The sequence below is a fragment of the Macrosteles quadrilineatus genome, unplaced genomic scaffold (assembly GCF_028750875.1).
Source record: "Macrosteles quadrilineatus isolate MER2022 unplaced genomic scaffold, UCM_ALF_1.0 Scaffold_2__2_contigs__length_208266976, whole genome shotgun sequence".
NCBI classification, from domain to species: domain Eukaryota; kingdom Metazoa; phylum Arthropoda; class Insecta; order Hemiptera; family Cicadellidae; genus Macrosteles; species Macrosteles quadrilineatus.
The window spans coordinates 99,736,412-99,754,455 of NW_026542595.1; the positions used below are offsets into that span (position 1 = coordinate 99,736,412).

General features: G+C 32.8%; 1 protein-coding gene across 1 annotated transcript in view; it reads right to left on the minus strand.

Annotated features, from left to right (window-relative positions):
• Positions 1–4,599: 4,599 nt before the first annotated feature.
• LOC128984672 (uncharacterized) overlaps positions 4,600–18,044 on the minus strand; it is a 14,831-nt gene continuing 1,386 nt past the window's right edge. Inside the window, exon 2 of the mRNA XM_054404008.1 lies at positions 4,600–4,823. Coding sequence (XP_054259983.1) covers positions 4,600–4,823 — 224 coding nt within the window. The remainder of the gene's footprint in view (positions 4,824–18,044) is intronic.

Below are 18,044 nucleotides of genomic sequence, written 5' to 3' on the forward strand. Positions count from 1 at the left end.
TTTCGCAGATCGCAGACGTACCTGACGCACATGTTTTGCACCCTCTGCATCCGACTCATGTCTCCCAGTGATATAACATTACCATACACCGGAAGACAGTAATCAAACACAGACAGTACAAGTGCCTGCACAAGCCGAAATTTGGTGGGTTTGGGGAACAAGTCACGATGCCTGTACAGCATTCTCAGACGACCTATTGCTCTCTGGCATGCGTAACTCACATGATCAGAAAAGGAGAGCTCAGGATCGAAATGAAGCCCAAGAAGCTTGGGAGCTTTACACTCTTTGAGCGGAATTCCGCCAAGGCATACTCCAGACAGGGGCTCGGACCGAACAACCCTGCTGACAGAAAAAGTCACCAATGAACATTTGTCTCTGTTCAGCTTGATGCCATGGGACATAGACCATGCAAAGACAGAATCCAAATCAGAATTGAAATCAGTGACTGCCTGATTTGCTGGGTCAGCGTCATGCTGAAAAGCCAGCTGAGCATCATCAGCGTATGAATACAACCGACAATGACGCAAAACTCTTCTTTGCAGAACTTAAGTCTTTGCAAAACTTACTTCTTCACTGAAGGTGGTAGCCTCCATCAATCGTTTCATAGAATATCTAACTCTCTATCACACATTGTTTGGAAGAGTTAGTTGTATATTGATTACATTGAGGCCTACTATCGTCCTTTTTATTACAAATCAAATGACACTTTATTTGCAAAAATCGGATAATAAATAAAAAAAGTAATGTTGCTTTTATTATTAATAGTAAATATCAAAATGGCGGCCTTTTAAAAAACACAAAGTTAAATTCCATAGAAACTAGTAGAAAAACAAAATTTCATTAGAACTAGTGACTCGAATAAAAACTCGAAATCGTTATTTTTTTATGTTTTATTACAAATTCAAACACCCTTTATAACTTAAAATTATTGATATAACTATTTACAGCTTATCATTATTATTTACACCATCATCATTATTTACGTTAATTTAACAAAAATAATTAAGATCTTATAGTTACGGTTCTTTAAAGTATCATTACCATTAAAAGTATGTTTTCTTCCTACTAATAACGTCTAGTGACTGAACTTCACCATTAAAGGAGATGCTCAAAGTGTCCTCCAGTCGCCGGCTCATCGACTGTCTCACTCGTTCGAAAATCCCAGGCATCTCTCTAATCATTTGGCACCCATCTTCAATCCGCCCTCTGAGCTGCTCAACGTTCTCTACAGGGGTACACCATCGATTTTAACTGACCCCAAACAAAAAATCCAATCGGATTTAAATCAGGCGATCTCGCTGGCCACCACGACCCATCCACTTGTTCCTGAACTTTTCATTCAGATATATTCTCACATCAATGCTGTAGTGGGGTGGTGCACCATCGTGCATGAACCACATGTGATCCCTAACTCTTAGAGGCACATCTTCCATGACTTCCCAAAGGTAATTTTGAAGAAAATGCAAGTAGTCAAGTCCATTAAGCCTTGGTGGTAGAAACACTGGGCCAATCAAACTGTCCCCAAACATTCAATGAAAATGTATTTTGGAACCTGGATTGTTTTATCACATGAGGGTTCTCGTCTGCCCGATGGTGGGTATTGTGGAAATTCATAATGCCATTTCTATTAAATCCTGCTTCGTCAGTAAAAAGTACAGAAGCCAAGAAACCGAGATTCCTAGCACATTTACCTCTTATTTGTTCACAAAAACGTTGTCTGTTAGGATAGTCATGCTCAGAAAGAGCGTGAACTCGTTGAACATGATAGGGGTAAAGCAACTGGTTGTTCAAAACTCTCCAAACCGAGGAATGGCTAATCCTAACAGCAGACGCTAATCTTCTCGTGCTTGTAGTTGGATCTTCTTCAACAGCTCTCAATACTTCATCTTCTCCATCAATCTTTCTTGCTGTTCGTTGATTGCCCAGACCACCAGACGGAATGCCAAAGCTTCCATGTTGTCTAAGACGATCATCCACCGTTACAAACATCATTTCACTTGGAAGTCACCGGTTAGGAAAATGTTCTGCATACAAACGGTGATCTAACGCACGATTATTGTTTGCAAGGCCGTAAATCAAGTGAATATCAGCCAGTTCCACATTTGAAAATTGTACTGGCCTTTCTGTTTGTTTTCTTATACGACCACAAAGTTAAAAGCTTGTTTACATTTAACGCACAAAAGAAATGAGAATAATAACTATACTACAACAATGCGTTTCGAAATCAGCTGATTAGAGTGCACCAACTTTTTAATCCATTCACCAGTACCATTGGATTAGATGAATTACCAACTGCTTTAAGGTGAATATCTGATAAAATATTTTTCTACTAGTTTCTATGGAATTTAACTTTGTGATTTTTAAAAGGCCGCCATTTTGATAGTTACGATTAATAATAAAAGCAACATTACTTTTTTTATTTACTATCCGATTTTCGCAAATAAAGTGTCATTCGATTTGTATAAAAGTTTTCGATTTTATTTTTTTACGCCAGTTCTCATGGAATTTGACTTTGAAAACTTTTAATGGCCGCCATTTTGAGATTCGACGAGCCTGATCAATGATATTTTCGGACAATGTTTAAAGCTGTATAGTTTAAGTGTATACCATGTTTCATAAAAATATCTCCAAGGACTTTTGAGTTATAAATTATTTTCCAAAAAATACAAAATGGCGGATTATGGCTAAACTAAGTCGAAATCGAAAAAAAGCTATCCTACATTTTCGACTTATTTTGCATGTAGAATCTGAATCTGCATAGCCCGCTACGCTTTACTGAAACACCCTGTATAGTTTTTATTGCGTATGTACACAACAATTCATGAAAACAACTATTGTAGTGTAGGCACTAAAGTTGGCATTTTACGCAATCCTGAACTTTGTTTACATAGTTAATCTCATCATTACATGCTGATAGTGTCACTGATCCTTCTTTGTTCAGGGATAAGCACAGACCTCCTTTGCCTTATTCTCATGATCTATAATTTACTGACAAGTTAACCCTTTCCAAATTTAATCATGTAATCAAACAATTTGCACGTAGTAAATTTATGATGGCGCACAAAGTTGGTATACACACGGTGCACTTTTTACTTCGCGGGTAGCAATATTTCAAGACCATGTTACGATTTTCAAAGCTCATATTCGTATGCTCCAACATGAGTTCAGTAGGAGTAGGCCTAACTAAAATAATTTATATCCATCATCTTCATGGTAGTATTCATAAAAGTATTGAAAATACTCAATGGTATCTGAATATTTTATTCGTGGCTGCTGTAACAATACTGAGATAAGCTGTTTTTTAGTATGTATGCGGTTTCTTTGTTTTCCTTGTTCATTATTGTGATGTGATTGCCTCGCTAAGCCCGCCACATTTGTCAAGTGCAGAAAAGACGCATTCCAGCTCGTCCCATGATTTTTACTTCGACCAATGTAAAAGGTTTCCTCCATATCATCACAGTAATACATTAGGAGTAATAAATCCAGTCACGCTTTTGATTGATAAAAATAAGGAAATCTTACCCCTTGAATAGCAAAATAGCAGATGGAATCTATTCTCTAGGTCCATCCGGGAATCGTTTATTGTTTACACTGCGAGTATCGTCAATACTTTTAAAGTATTTTGCGCAAGTTGTTCAAGTAAGGATCGTTTCGCTTTTGTAATTTGTATGCAGCAAATTGCTTTATCTTCAAAGTCGCCGTTAACTATAGCAGTATGGAAAACTATAGAGAAAATGGTGACTTAAAAGAAAAAAAAACCTCTTTATGAGATGCTAATTGTACTAGTCATTTATTTAAATACTTTGGCTCAGTTACTGTATTTAGATAGAATCTTTGTAATTATAAATTGGACGCTGTCTAAAATAAGTTGAATATATTATTAAATACGATAATGTAGTTTCTTTAGTTAAGAATTAAATATTATTACCATATCAAAACGAATTATTACTCTTCTCCACCCAGGGTTCGTACATGAAGTATATGCTGTTGTATGAAGCTAATATAATAGCCCCAATAGCAATTTTGTCTGTAGATATAGTTGAAGTAGTTGTTGTCATCGGTTCTAGTCATATCGGATGTAGATTATAATGTAGAACCAACAATACAGTTGTATAATCTAATCTACATACGTAGATGAAGTCTCATAATATGAAATTTTTCTTGTTTCTATTATGAACGAGCGCCAAGTTAGCGTGAGGGGTGTTTTATAATTTTAAATAATTTGAATTGAGAGCAATCCTTGTACATTTTTAAATAGAGTTTTTCGGAACTTTTTAATTTGTTTACGAAAATTTGTCTAAACTAGTTATAGATGTGTAGTTTCAAAAGTTGAAGTAACTATATTTTTAAATCTCAGTTGACGGCTTTTGCTGTTTTAGAGATGATTTAAAAGCCGTCAATTCTTTACCACCTAGAAACTAACATTCACTGAAAAACTTCAAATACTTTAATTCAATTTGAAAACAGTTCATTCCTAGCTCCTTCACACTGCGGTTCATTCCTGTCATCGAAAAGAAGAATTTAAATTGTCTTTTTATTGAAACCTTTTATTATTATTATTTTATGGCCATCATTGGACCACTTAAGTCAATATAATGGTTAGATTCTTTTTAAATTCTTCCTCTTCTTCTTGTCCGTCCAATACTTCTTCATTCTTTCCGACCGTTGTTTTCTTTCTTCTTCCGAAACCACTCTTCCTTGTCTCTGATTGTTTGCTGCTATTGGCAGGATGATATTTTTGTCTTTGAGTACTGCAAGGGCCTCTGACTTATTTTCCAAATCTACTAATGATATTTTCAACCTTCTCATGTCCTCCTTAATCTCTGTAATCCACCTAAAGTCACTCTTGGTATTCCACAACTTGTCTATTATTTTCTTGCTTATTCTATTTTCCGGTGTCCTTAAAAGATGTCCAATGAATGAAATTCTTTTCTTTTTAATTATACTTGTTAATGGCTCTATTTCCTTATACACAGTTTTATTTGAGGACAGTCTCCAAACTCCATCTTTTTGATATTTTTTGTTTATACATGTTCTGATGATTCTTCTTTCTATTTTTAGTATTTTATCTATTGCTACAGTGTTAGTTGTTTTAAACATAGTTTCACTTGCATGTGTTATTTGTGGAAGTATAACTACTTTGTAGTGTTTCAATTTTGTTGCTATTGATAGGCATTTTTTGTTGTATGTGTTTTTAGTAATATGTTGCATTCTGATCAATTTATTAATTCTATTTTGCCATGATGGATTTTCTTTAAGATTGTATGTTATAAATGTATATTGATATATTATAATTGAAACCTTTTATTAATGAAAATTATTATTCTTGAGAAAATATCTATGAAACAATAATAAGTTAGACCACCGAACAACTTTATGTCTTAATTTCTTTAAAGGAGGTGAGCTGGCCAGTTTCCTTAAGCGTGTTACTAAACGAATTGATTTATAGATTTGTACTTTCTAGATAAGATTAAGAAGTGATTTTATACATACAAGTCAACTGCTCAAATGTTCAACTTGTAAACTTAAATCTTCCCTGAATCAAAATATGATGTAAATTATTTTACAAAAAAATATCGATAAAGGCAAATTTTAAATGTTGGCCTATTGTAAATCAGCGATTCAAACACTTCGATATAGCCGGATTATCGAACTCCCCAAACACGCCACTTATCTATTGTTGTACCAACGCTAGTCGAGTCAGCGCGGTCGGTTTGTGTAAGAGGATTTCCACAGTTGTATTGTTAGATGTTTAATCCTATTAGCTCCGTTGTTTAATTAAACCATCGACAAACTCACATATCTTCGGCTTTGCTTACCTCAGTTGAATGTGTCTAAGTAAAGTTGATGTTGTTAATTCAAGCTGTGAAGTATCTGGAGAAGCTTTATTTCACTTCTATTGGTACGAAAAGAATGTGTTGTGTTTTTTGTCATTCTTAAATGCCGTTTTTACGGTATATTTTATTTTCATTTTGATTAATAACAAAACCTTAATTTATGTCATAATAAAAATATGATAAATATATTATGTACTAGTGTACCTGTTGCTCGAATTTGAGAAATTGCTAGGTATTACAAGCGTTATTTTAAAACGAATAACTGTCACAATTTCTGATGACTTTAAAAGATTCGACTCAAAGATTATGGAAATACTTAAGATGATTGATATAATCAATATTTCTTGTAAATATCTTATCATTTTTCAAAAGCTGATCTTGTTTTTTAGTGTTTTCTTCAATATTACTCATAGCCGCATTAGGTCGTACATAATAACGATTATAAATATAAAAATAAATATTCTATTTCTTTTCCTTGGTGGAATTCTATGACTTTCCTATGTTTCCATAGTTTGCAAATCGGCTCTTTCAATGATTACTAAGAAATGCAGCACAGTGTTAATTCAGTTTTCTTTTTAGTATATCAAATTATCCAGGCTCTTTACCTTTTTTCCATTGTAATATTTACGCCAACCCAAATTAAAATAGTAAATATTTCATTTCAACTAAGTCAGTAAATGTTTGTAGCAAACTGTTAAATTAACAAACTCATTGACTGCTTACAACATATATTCTTCTTTTCACTTTTAATTTCTAACAACAGCTGGAGTCATTGTAATGTTTGTTTCCCATGTTAATCTTATGGAGAAATACGAAACTTTAAAGGGCCCCAGGGCCTCACTCTCTATTTATTTCTCAAAAAAGAAAGTTTCCTGCACAATTGCACGCTACGCTCTTTCCGATGACACAAAAAACATGTCAATCGGTTCAGTAGTTTCGGAGGAGTAATTGTCACAAAAAACCTGCTTGCGTATTAAATAAATAATAAATATAAAATTAATAGGCCCTAATATGGGTTCTGTACTTGGGATGTGTTAACTGTAGTTATTTTTACATGAGAAATGAGGACGAGTTCCATTATGTTCATACTTAACAAATGAATAATTCTTTAAAATAAAATTAAGGGCTAAACAATGATAATGATATACTGTATGAAGTTTTGCAAGTGTTTTATATAACTTATATACCCTATACCCAGCAAACATTATTTTATACTTTTCTATATCTTTAAGATTAACTGCTAGGTTTAAGAATCATTGGGAGATTCGAGAAATAATATCATTATTAACCTCTGATTGGAGAAGGGAATTACCTAAAGAAGAATGCACAACATTTTTTTTTTTACTCCGAGAAAGAAATAAACTGTGAAACTTCGTAGACTTTGCTCTAAGCTCACGTGCCCCGAGTGTAAAGTGAATAACTTCAAGGGCTTTGCTGTCAATTTATCTTATCGTCTGTTTTCCCTCTACAAACCCCAAGCTACAACTGACTTTAAATCTGCCCCTATGAATACTCGAGAACTGAAAAAATTGTTTTAAAATCAGTTGATTTGTTTTGTTTTATTTTTGACAGTATTTAAATATAGTAAGCATTCATTAGTTGTGATATATTTATGGTTGTATTGAAATATGGTTATATATTTCTGGTTTAAATAAATTCTTGATTGATTCACTATTTGGTTAATGCAACAATGTCACTTGTTACATGTTTGTTTTTTTCCATTTACAGCTAAATACAATTAACTTAAGCTATAATGTTTTTATTTTACCTAAACACCTTTGCTATAGCAAAAAATGATTTGCAACTTATTTTCACCTTTATTACTCTTATGTAAAATAAATACTTTGCAAATCACTATACACTAAAATTATGAAACAAATCACATTCTTTACCGACGTGAATACAAATTACCAGCCCTCTTGTAGATGTCTTTTTCTGACGTTAGATGAACATACAATAGCAACTTAGGCTTATCATATAACATCTGAGTTGATCATCTGTAGGTTTACCACGTCTTGAGGAAACAATTGAGCTCGAAAATGAGATATTGATAGGATTAACTCAGCCAAGGTTTGGTCTCAACGTTTTCTGTGTTCTTACTTTCTCCTGCCGTAAGCCAAATATAACAATTTAATTCCTCGAAAGAAACGTAGTAACGATTTAGTATATAATCTAAGTTGTTTTGAAATAAGCAGGATGGTGAAAACAAGTAAATGAAACCTGAATATAATTTGTTATCTTGAGTTGTTAAACGCTGGTTTATCCCTGATAAGTCTGTAGCTTTAGACGTTTTTAAACTAAACCAAGCTGCCTATAAAGTACTTTGTAGTTGCCTCTTGACAAAACCTTAAACTTTTTATATTTCAATGATAATTAATCTGTTATAGCTTATCGCTGCATTCTTATCAATAGTTTGCAAATGGATAGTATTAGTACACTAACACAATCATAATCTAATAGACATAATGTCTGAATCACTTATTAAACAGCTTTATTAATTATTTGTTTTTATTTTGGGTGTTTCTACGCCAGTAGTATTTTAGAATAGAATAGAATTTTCTACGTATTGAAAGGGAATAGTCCAAACACTGGTCTTGTTAATACCTAACGTCAAACGTATTGTTAGATAGCATCATTTATTCATATCCCAACGACAAAAGGCATCTGGGTTTGGAAACGATCTCGCTTGGAATAGAACCAGCGGCCGCCAGATTTGAAGGCGCGCACTATAACCACTCGGCTACCCAGACAATTATTCAGCTGAATGTTTGCTGTAGTGAAATTAGAAACTAGGAAAGTTGTTTTGAGGGATTTTTTTACATGAACAACTTTTTGGTTTTGTAACTTAGGTATTTTAAGTAATGGTGAAAAATTACGAAAAATACTGTCCATCACATTGACAAAGACAGTTTTTGCAAACTTCGCTCATTTTCCAAAACTAAGACTTGGGTTAAACGAGTCACTTTACACCCAAGTGATGGAATATCTTATCATCACCTCCTATTTCATAAAACAGTGAATCCACAACACTAAACCTTCAGTATTTCAAACCACATTTTAACGCAGCAAGACAAGTGGCTGTTAGTGCAGAGGCTGTAAGTGACATAAACGAGACATCACTTGTCGCTAAGTGACTTTTATAGACTGTCTGGTTGATAAACTCCACCGAGATCACTTCATTACCACAAACTTATCAGATTATCTCATCATTTTGTTCAAATAGTGCTTTTAAGTTTACCAAGTCTAAGCATTGAGGTTGGAATTATTATGATTGAGGTTGAAACATTGGCTATTTAAATTTTACACTGTAAGAGATGCGGGAAATTATTTTATTTTTTAAAGATCTATACTTAAGTAAATGTGATGATGACTGAAAATATTTAAAAAATTATAATAAATAATGTAACAAATATGCATACGGTTCTATATACAGGGTGAATTGTACTCAGTGTGACAACATTTTTTTGGTGTAAGTACAAAGTAAATGAAGTGTGATGATGCATATCAAATGTTCCAAGTCTAAAAATTAGCTTCCCAAAAAATTATTTTATGTTTTTCAAACATAACCATGTATTTAAACTTAATACAGCGATTTCTCAATTACCTGTAAATGGATTTGAGTAGATAATGTAATTTTCGTGTTCTACATTAAATTTTGAACAAGAATAATAGAAAATGACGGAGGATCAGTTGTAAAAACTCCATTGTAAATAGATTCAAAGATAAAAATTAAGATGTTTGATAAAAATTGTAAAAACAATGGTCTATTGCATTTTTCACACCCTGTATACAAGAAAGTGTCGGAGTATGTTAAAAACTGCGCCATTTTATAAGCTTTCCAACGATATGCTACACTATTGAGGTTTATGTATGCCTATGTACGCTTTAATGGTTTGAAGACTACAAAGCATGGTGTCTTTAACATTTAAAACATAGAAAGTCGGCATTTATTAAGCAAAAGTTGTATTTTTGATTCAGCTTGAACAGTAAAAACAGTAAAAAGTTCCCTGTTTTCTGGTATTCAAACCACTAAAACAAACAAAAAAATATATAAACCTCAATGGTGTAGCATATGGTTAGAAAGCTTATAAAATGGTGCAGTTTTTAATATATTCCGACACTTTCATGTATACAGGGTGTGAAAAATTCAATAGACCATTGTTTTTTTTTTTTTTATCAAACATCTTAATTTTTATCTTTGAATCTATTTACAATTGAGTTTTTACAACTGATCCTCCGTTATTTTCTATTATTCTTGTTCAAAATTTAATGTAGAACTCGAAAATGACATTATCTACTGAAATCCATATACAGGTAATTGAGAAATCGCTGTATTAAGTTTAAAAACATAGTTATGTTTGAAAAACATAAAATAATTTTTTGGGAAGCTAATTTTTAGACTTGGAACATTTTATATGCATCATCACACTTCATTTACTTTGTACTTACACCAAAAAAATTTTGTCACACTGAGTACAAATCACCCCGTATGAGCACATACAATTTTTGGTAACTATCAGAATAGTATAACACTAATGTATTACGCTGCTACATTTTTTTTTTTTTTTTTAACATAACAAAAAGTAAATTCAATTATTACTATGAAAGTTTAAATTCCTAAATTTAATTCAGATAAATAAAATTGATTTAGATATGAAAGAACTTAAAACGGCGTAAGTGCATACATTAATATTACTGAGACCTACAATTAAAAGTATTTAGGAAAACATACAGAACGATATGTGGTATATACATGAAAATTACTATTAAAAAACAATGAATATCGCGCCTTCTTCCATTTAAACCTATTCAGAATACCCAGATTATATAATGCATTATAAATTAGTACGCGTAACTAATTACGTATTTAAGATGACGAAGGTAACATGCATGAAATTAACACTGAGGAGGTTGGTGAGTTAAGCCGCTAATGATAAAGAGCTTATTGTGGCGCCGTCACCGCGTCTACTTGTTTAATACTTGTCCAAGGGCTGTAAAATCTTCGTTAAATTATCCGCTTAATATGTTTTAGTAGATTAATATGTTTTTAAATATTTGTTGTGTTCCTATTAAATTGTGGAACAGGTATAAAAAGTTCCATTGTGTGAAAATAATTAATATAATAAATAACTTCTTAATCAACATAACAGGTTGTGTTATTAATTACCTGAAAGTAGGAAAAATACGCCAAACAACACTTGTAATAATATATTTACACTTATATTTTCGATTACCACTTACCATCTTGTATATGTATTTATCGTCTTGTCAGTAAACAGTGTAGGTGTAAATACATCATAACAAGTGTTATTTGACGTATTTTTGTATTTTCAAATCATTTTAGTGGGTTTAAAGGTGCTGGTTAGTTCATACGGAATAACCAAAAGTATTTAAATGTTGTATAAACATGAACAAATATTCACCACCACTCAATAACTTTTCATTAATGAGAGCATGCGATGTTTAAGAAAAATACTCAGCCCGCAGAAAACAAAATAATTCAAATAGTATCTATTATCATGATAAATGGGCTTATTAAAATATATTTTATATCCAGACAAAAAATTCTAAATTTATTTAAGTTTTATAAGAAAATCAATTGATCGGAACGGTTATGATAAACCTAATGTAAGATGTTATCTCTTCCGTGAATTTAACGTACAAAATGTAAAGTGAATAAACACTTTCAGTCAAATATTGTTCCCTTATCTTGATCAACCTGTCTATAACAAGTGACAGTCTTATGCATTCAACATGACAGTTCCATTTTGTACTGATAAGGGGTGTGAAATCTTAAAGTAATATTTAAGATGTTTTATATTGAATCTCGATAGAATAAATTTGGTTTCGTCATAACATTTTCTACATCCAGATTTTCCTTTTCATCAAACGCTGTTATCTTTTGCAGTATAACATGATTGGGTTAGGTTAGGTTAGGTGGCATTATTGGGTTGTTAATGAAACACCAAAAAAACAGTAACGCACTTACTAATTATTTAAAAACGTGAAACTAATGATCAGAACAGTTGAAAAAAAAACTGGCCTTGAAGATAAAGTCAGAGAAAGTTCGAAAGACAACGAGGGCACTAGACTTGGTATAAAGTTTGTTGTTTGTGTAAGTAACATAATAAAACTTGGTTTGAGCAGAGGAACCTTACTTACCTTACTTCTTTGTGGTTTGAGTTTGTTGTATAGCCTGGTCAATCAAGGGTGTTGAAAAAGTATCAAGTCTTGTATAAGATAATCAAGTCCAGCCGGGCGTTGAAATATCGTTATATGTAGAAGTATATGCTCTGAAAAGCCAGCATTTTGTCTTTTACTGTTTGATTTTCTAGCTGAACCCGGCAGACGTTGTCAAGCCTTTGACTATTAAATAATTTTCACAGCATTAAATTATTGATTTTTTATATTTATTTATAACCAATAAATGTTAAACCAAATTGTACAAAGTAATAAATCAAGTGTTGAACATAGGGTAACTACGTATTTAATCAGCGCAACGCAAGTGGATAAACAACATTTTTCGTCTTCTTGTTTGGTGTGTATATACCATGTAGGTTTGCTGGCGACCCCACTCTCGAACAACCGACGTAAAGTTGGTCATGTGAAAAACATGGATTTGATAAGTTTAAACCTGCAACACACAGTGACTGCCCTTGGGTTTTATTTACCGTCATTGCATAAGCGCACTGGAAATTGTCTTTTGAAGCTGAATGGCATGTCACAGGGAAACATCGGAATACGTGGTATTAACTCATCCTCTCCTTTGCATTTGCCACATAATATACTTGCTTCGATTAGTTTTGGCATTCGTTTTTTTTTTACAGAGAGTCTGGTCCTGTTGCATAGTTTTGGAGTATTTAAATTTCGAAGGAGCGATATTGGTGAACCAACTTAAAAAAAAAAAAAAAAATACTTGTGGGGGCAATCCAGGAGGCTTAAATGAATTGAGAATTTCTACAGGATAATTAACAGCTTGGTCTTTTTCCAAATTTGGGCAAATTTATTATAATCTGTTATAACACCAGGAATTTTCAATTGAAGCTTCAGATTAATTTTAATTACATCGTCATTCTTTGGAGCTAAGATAGCTCTCTCGCTGAGCCAATCACGATTTTTGAAGTTTGTGGCTACGTCTAGAAAAACATTTTTCTAAAGATCCTCTATTGATTTCTGAAGTTGGCAAATATTTCGGGGGAAGGTTACTTCTTGTGTCAATGCATCAACTTGAAATTTCCCATTACCTAGATCTAAAAGCTGTTAAGCAAAATGTTCTGCCGTATCATCTTCAAGCAAGTGGGTTTGGAAGCTTGGTAGATATGATGTTATCAATTTGAGTAGGAACAATTGAATCATTTGAGTAAACAAAATTAATCATTAGTATAACTTCTCTGATTGAAGTTCTTCTCTATCGCTTTCCAACAGCATTCTTTATCTCTTACTAATATTTGGCCTGTTAGTATGTATTCTGTTATCAACTTACTATCTTTTACCAAACTTAACAAAATGTTGATTTTCATATCACTGAAAATTTGTGCTTCTCTTGTCTGATGCTTTATTTTCCATTGTCGTTAAACGCAATAAATTACATTTGCATTACAAATGTGTATTATTTATTCGATTAAAGAATGGAACGAACGACAATGAATAACTAAACAACCAAACTTAACCTCAAAATAATTCAAATTTGAGCGCTAATATTTTCAAACGCAATGCAGACTGGTAAGCAAACCGGATACCAGTGTTGCCAACACAGTTGCTTGCAAGAAAAGGGTGATATAAACTAAACTTCAATGATGGAATAGTTGGAAAACTATCTTCCTAACTAACTAACTTGTAAGATGTGTATTTAAACGAAAGTTTAAAATTTATGAGTGTCTCCCCAAAAGGGGGGATTTGGGGGGCAATTAAAAATTGTTCAATGTAAACCCCCATCAAATGACACCTCATTTTGAAGTGTTTACAAAAACTTAAGGATTGGTGAAAACCAGATTTTGCTATCTCTTCTCTATCCAAAATGTTAGCCAATATTACCATTACGAACCAATTTTACCATTGATTTTCACCAACATTTGACGGGCTACAATTTTGGATAGAGAAGAGATAGCCACCTCTAGTTTTCACCATTCTGTAAGTTTTTGTAAACACTTCAAAATGAGGTGTCACTTGAAGGGGGTTTACATTTAAAATATTTGAGTTGCCCCCCAAATCCCCCCTCTCAAAAATTTCAAAACCATAAAATGAAATTTCCTACTAAGATTGCACGACTACCAAAAGGATATCACTGTATATTTACTTAAAAAAATATTAGAGGGGGGGTCTTGACTTTTTATTCACCCTGTATATTTAATTATTATCATGAAAATTGAAATTCCTAATTCTAATTCAGATAAACAAAATTTATTTTGATATGAAGAATCTTGGGGGACTTGTCCTTGAGAACATGATCAGCGCATACATTAATACCACTGGTGCCTACAATTAAAATATTTAGGAAAACCCACCAAACAATATTTGGTATATACAGGAAAATTACTATTAAAATACAATGAATATCGCGCCCTCTTCCATTTAAACCTATTCAGAATACCCAGATTATATAATGCATTATAAATTAGTACGCGTAACTAATTACTTATTTAAGATGACGAAGGTAACATGCATGAAATTAACACTGAGGAGGTTGGTGAGTTAAGCCGCTAATGATAAAGAGCTTATTGTGCCGTCGTCACCGCGTCTACTTGTTTAATACTTGTTTTGGGGCTGCGAAATCTTCGTTAAATTATCACTTTAATATGTTTTAGTTGATTAATATATTTTTAAATATTTGCTGTATTATTATTAAATGATGGAATAGGTATAAAAAGTTCCACTGTGTGAAAATAATTATTATAAAAAATAACTTCTTGATCAACATAATAGTTTGTGTTATTAATTACCTGAAAGTAGGAAAAATACGTCAAACAAAATATAATAATATATTTACACTTATATTTTCGATTATCACTTACCATCTTGTATATGTATTAATAATCTTGTCAGTAAACAATATTGGTGTAAATACATCATAACAAGTGTTATTTGAAGTATTTTTGTAATTTCAAATAATTTTAGTGGGTTTAAAGGTGCTGGTTAGTTTATACGGAATAACCAAAGTATTTAAATGTTGTATAAACATGAACAAATATTCACCACCACCAACGTCTTTTCATCAAAGAGAGCATGGATTGTTTAAGAAATATTACTTATCACGCAGAAAACCAAATAATTCAAATCGTATCTGTTATCATAATAATTGGGCTCATTAAAATATTAATTTAAGAAAAATTCTAAATTTATTTAAGTTTTATAAGTAAATCAATTGATCGGAATGGTTATGATAAACCTAATGTAAGATGTTATCTCTTCCGTGAATTTAACGTACAAAATGTAAAGTGAATAAACACTTTCAGTCAAATATTTCTCCCTTATCTTGATCAACCTGTCTATAACAAGTGACAGTCTTATGCATTCAACGTGACAGTTCCATTTCGTACTGATAAGGGATGGAACATTTTAAAGTAATGTTTAAGGTGTTTTATATTGAATCTCGATAGAATAAATTTGGTTTCGTCATAACATTTTCTACATCCAGATTTTCCTTTTCATCAAACGCTGTTATCTTTTGCAGTATAACATGATTGGGTTAGGTTAGGTTAGGTGGCATTATTGGGTTGTTAATGAAACACCAAAAAAACAGTAACGCACTTACGAATTATTTAAAAACGTTAAATTAATGATCAGAACAGTTGAAAAAAAACTGGCCTTGAAGATAAAGTCAGAGAAAGTTCAAAGATACCAAGAGGGCACTAGACTTAGTCTCAAGTTTGTTGTTTGTGTAAGTTACATAACAAAACTTGGTTTGAGCGCAGAGAAGTAAGGAACCTTACTTACATTACTTCCTTGTGGTTTGAGTTTGTTGTGTAGCTTGGTCAGCTGTTGAAAAATTATTAAGTCTTGTATAAGACTATCAAGGTCCAGCTTGGCGTTGAAATATAGTTCGGAAGCATTCTTGCAATAAACCGCTGAATTATCTACGGGCTTTTTTTCTAAAGGAAAATATGTAGCATTTAACCATCAATAATGTAATTTAATGATAAATTATACGAATATAATGTTAACTAGTGTAATATTGTTAACTGCTTTTATGAACAAATTATTTAAAACATCAATTCATAGGCTAATTTATAAAAATAATATGTCGGACCACGTGGTTGTTTAAATATATGTGACAAACCGTTTTGACTCAATTATGCGACTTATTTTCTTTTTCCTGTTTTAATTGTGCAGATTAGTTTGTATGGTGCTCAGTCCCATAATTGACAAATTTTCGTACTCAAACCTTCAATTTAAAATTAAGGACAAGCCTGGTAACACAATGCTACTAATTGGAAAGTGGGGAGTCAGGCAATTTAGACAAAAGCGACATCGACGGACAACAGGCAATACAATACAGATGGTTCTGACAACAGTGTCAATTGATGCTGTTCCTATCATAAATATTGATGACATTTGGAATTCGGATATTATAGTAAACAAAACTGTATGATGAAATTTGAGCTGCAGTGAAATACAGTTAGATTATCCCAGTAATTTATTAAGGAATCACTAATTCATTAACCAATCCTTGATTCATTAGGTGGTATATAGCCCTTGGGATCCCATTATAGGCTTAGAAGCAGACTGGATTGAATCAATGATACTTGTCCCTAAGTAGTGCCTAGCTGACCGTAGCAACTCGTATTGTCCTTCGCCCAATGCCCGTTTGTTTTTATTTAAATATTTAGTAGCAAATAAGCTTCGTAACTTAAAAAATATATTTAACCAATCAATTTAATTCGATCTTTATGTGAGAATATTTGGTTTGATATTTTAAACTATGAACAATAAACTATTTCTGAAAACTTCGAGTCAATACACCTTTTATGGGTGTGTTTTAGCATATTAACTAAAAGTTACAACTTTTCAATCTTGTTTTTTACCCACCAATCTAGTAAAACGAGAAATGTATTTGTTTGTAATAGTCGATGAAACAAAAAGTATGTTTTACAAGAATTTTTTCAGTAAATAATCTCAGCAATAATAATTTCAGCAATCGTTTAGCATAAAAACTCGTAAGAATACCATCATATAGGGTGGGGCAGGGAAATATCCCTACTTTTAAGATGGTACTGTGAGTAGTGGGAGTGTGCTGGAGGAATGGGGTTAGGCTCAAATGAAGCTTTTGTTTTGGGAATTTCTAAAAATATCACTATCAGTAGTAGATATGGCTTGTTCGAGTGACCAATGTGCTTTTGCAATCGAGATGTATTTTTTCAAATATCTGTCTATTGTTGCTGTGCAGCTACATTGGCTGTCGGGTTATCGGGTGGCCTGTCGCAAAGATGTTACAATTAGGTGTGGGTGAATTACTTTCGTGTATGTGGTGGTGTATTGCGAAGGATATTTGGAGCTCAAAGAACGGTCCGGAGTCCTGAAAACACGGACCTTGTCAGAAGATCGATTTTGCAGTCTCCTCAAAGTTCTCCTTGTAAGCATGCATCCGCGCTGGCGTTGTCTAATCGTACTGTGCCTCGTATTCTCCATGAGGATCACACCTCCATCTATACAGGAGGGTAGTTGCTCATAAATTCACACAAAGGGACTGGCAACAACGAATGCAGGCATGTGAAATCTTAATTGCGGGACTACCTCATGCTGCTCGGGTTTTGTTTAGTGACGAGACACACTTCCATATTCCTGGAGCGGGTAAATAAGCAGAATGTGCTCTATTGGAGTGATGCTAAGCCTAGGGTAGTTCAAGGGAAGACCCTAGATGCCTTGAAGGATGCAATTCACCTTGAATGTTGCCTCTTTCCACAACACATGCTTCACAAAGTTATTATAAACTTCAGAACAAGAATACAGTAATGCATTTAAGATTAGGGACACCACTTGCAGGATATGCTGTTTAAAACCAAGTAAAGTTATATTAAAATAAACTCCCAGATGTAATCTTTTAATCTCAATAAAAAGTTTGGCTCTAACATTTTTGGTTGTCTTTTAATTTACCTTTAAAGTTAGGGATACTTCCCTGCCCCACCCTGTACTTTTAACTTTCATTAATGACCAACTGTCCTTTAAAAACAAATCTGCGGAGGTATTTCTTTGATATTCTAAATATTACTT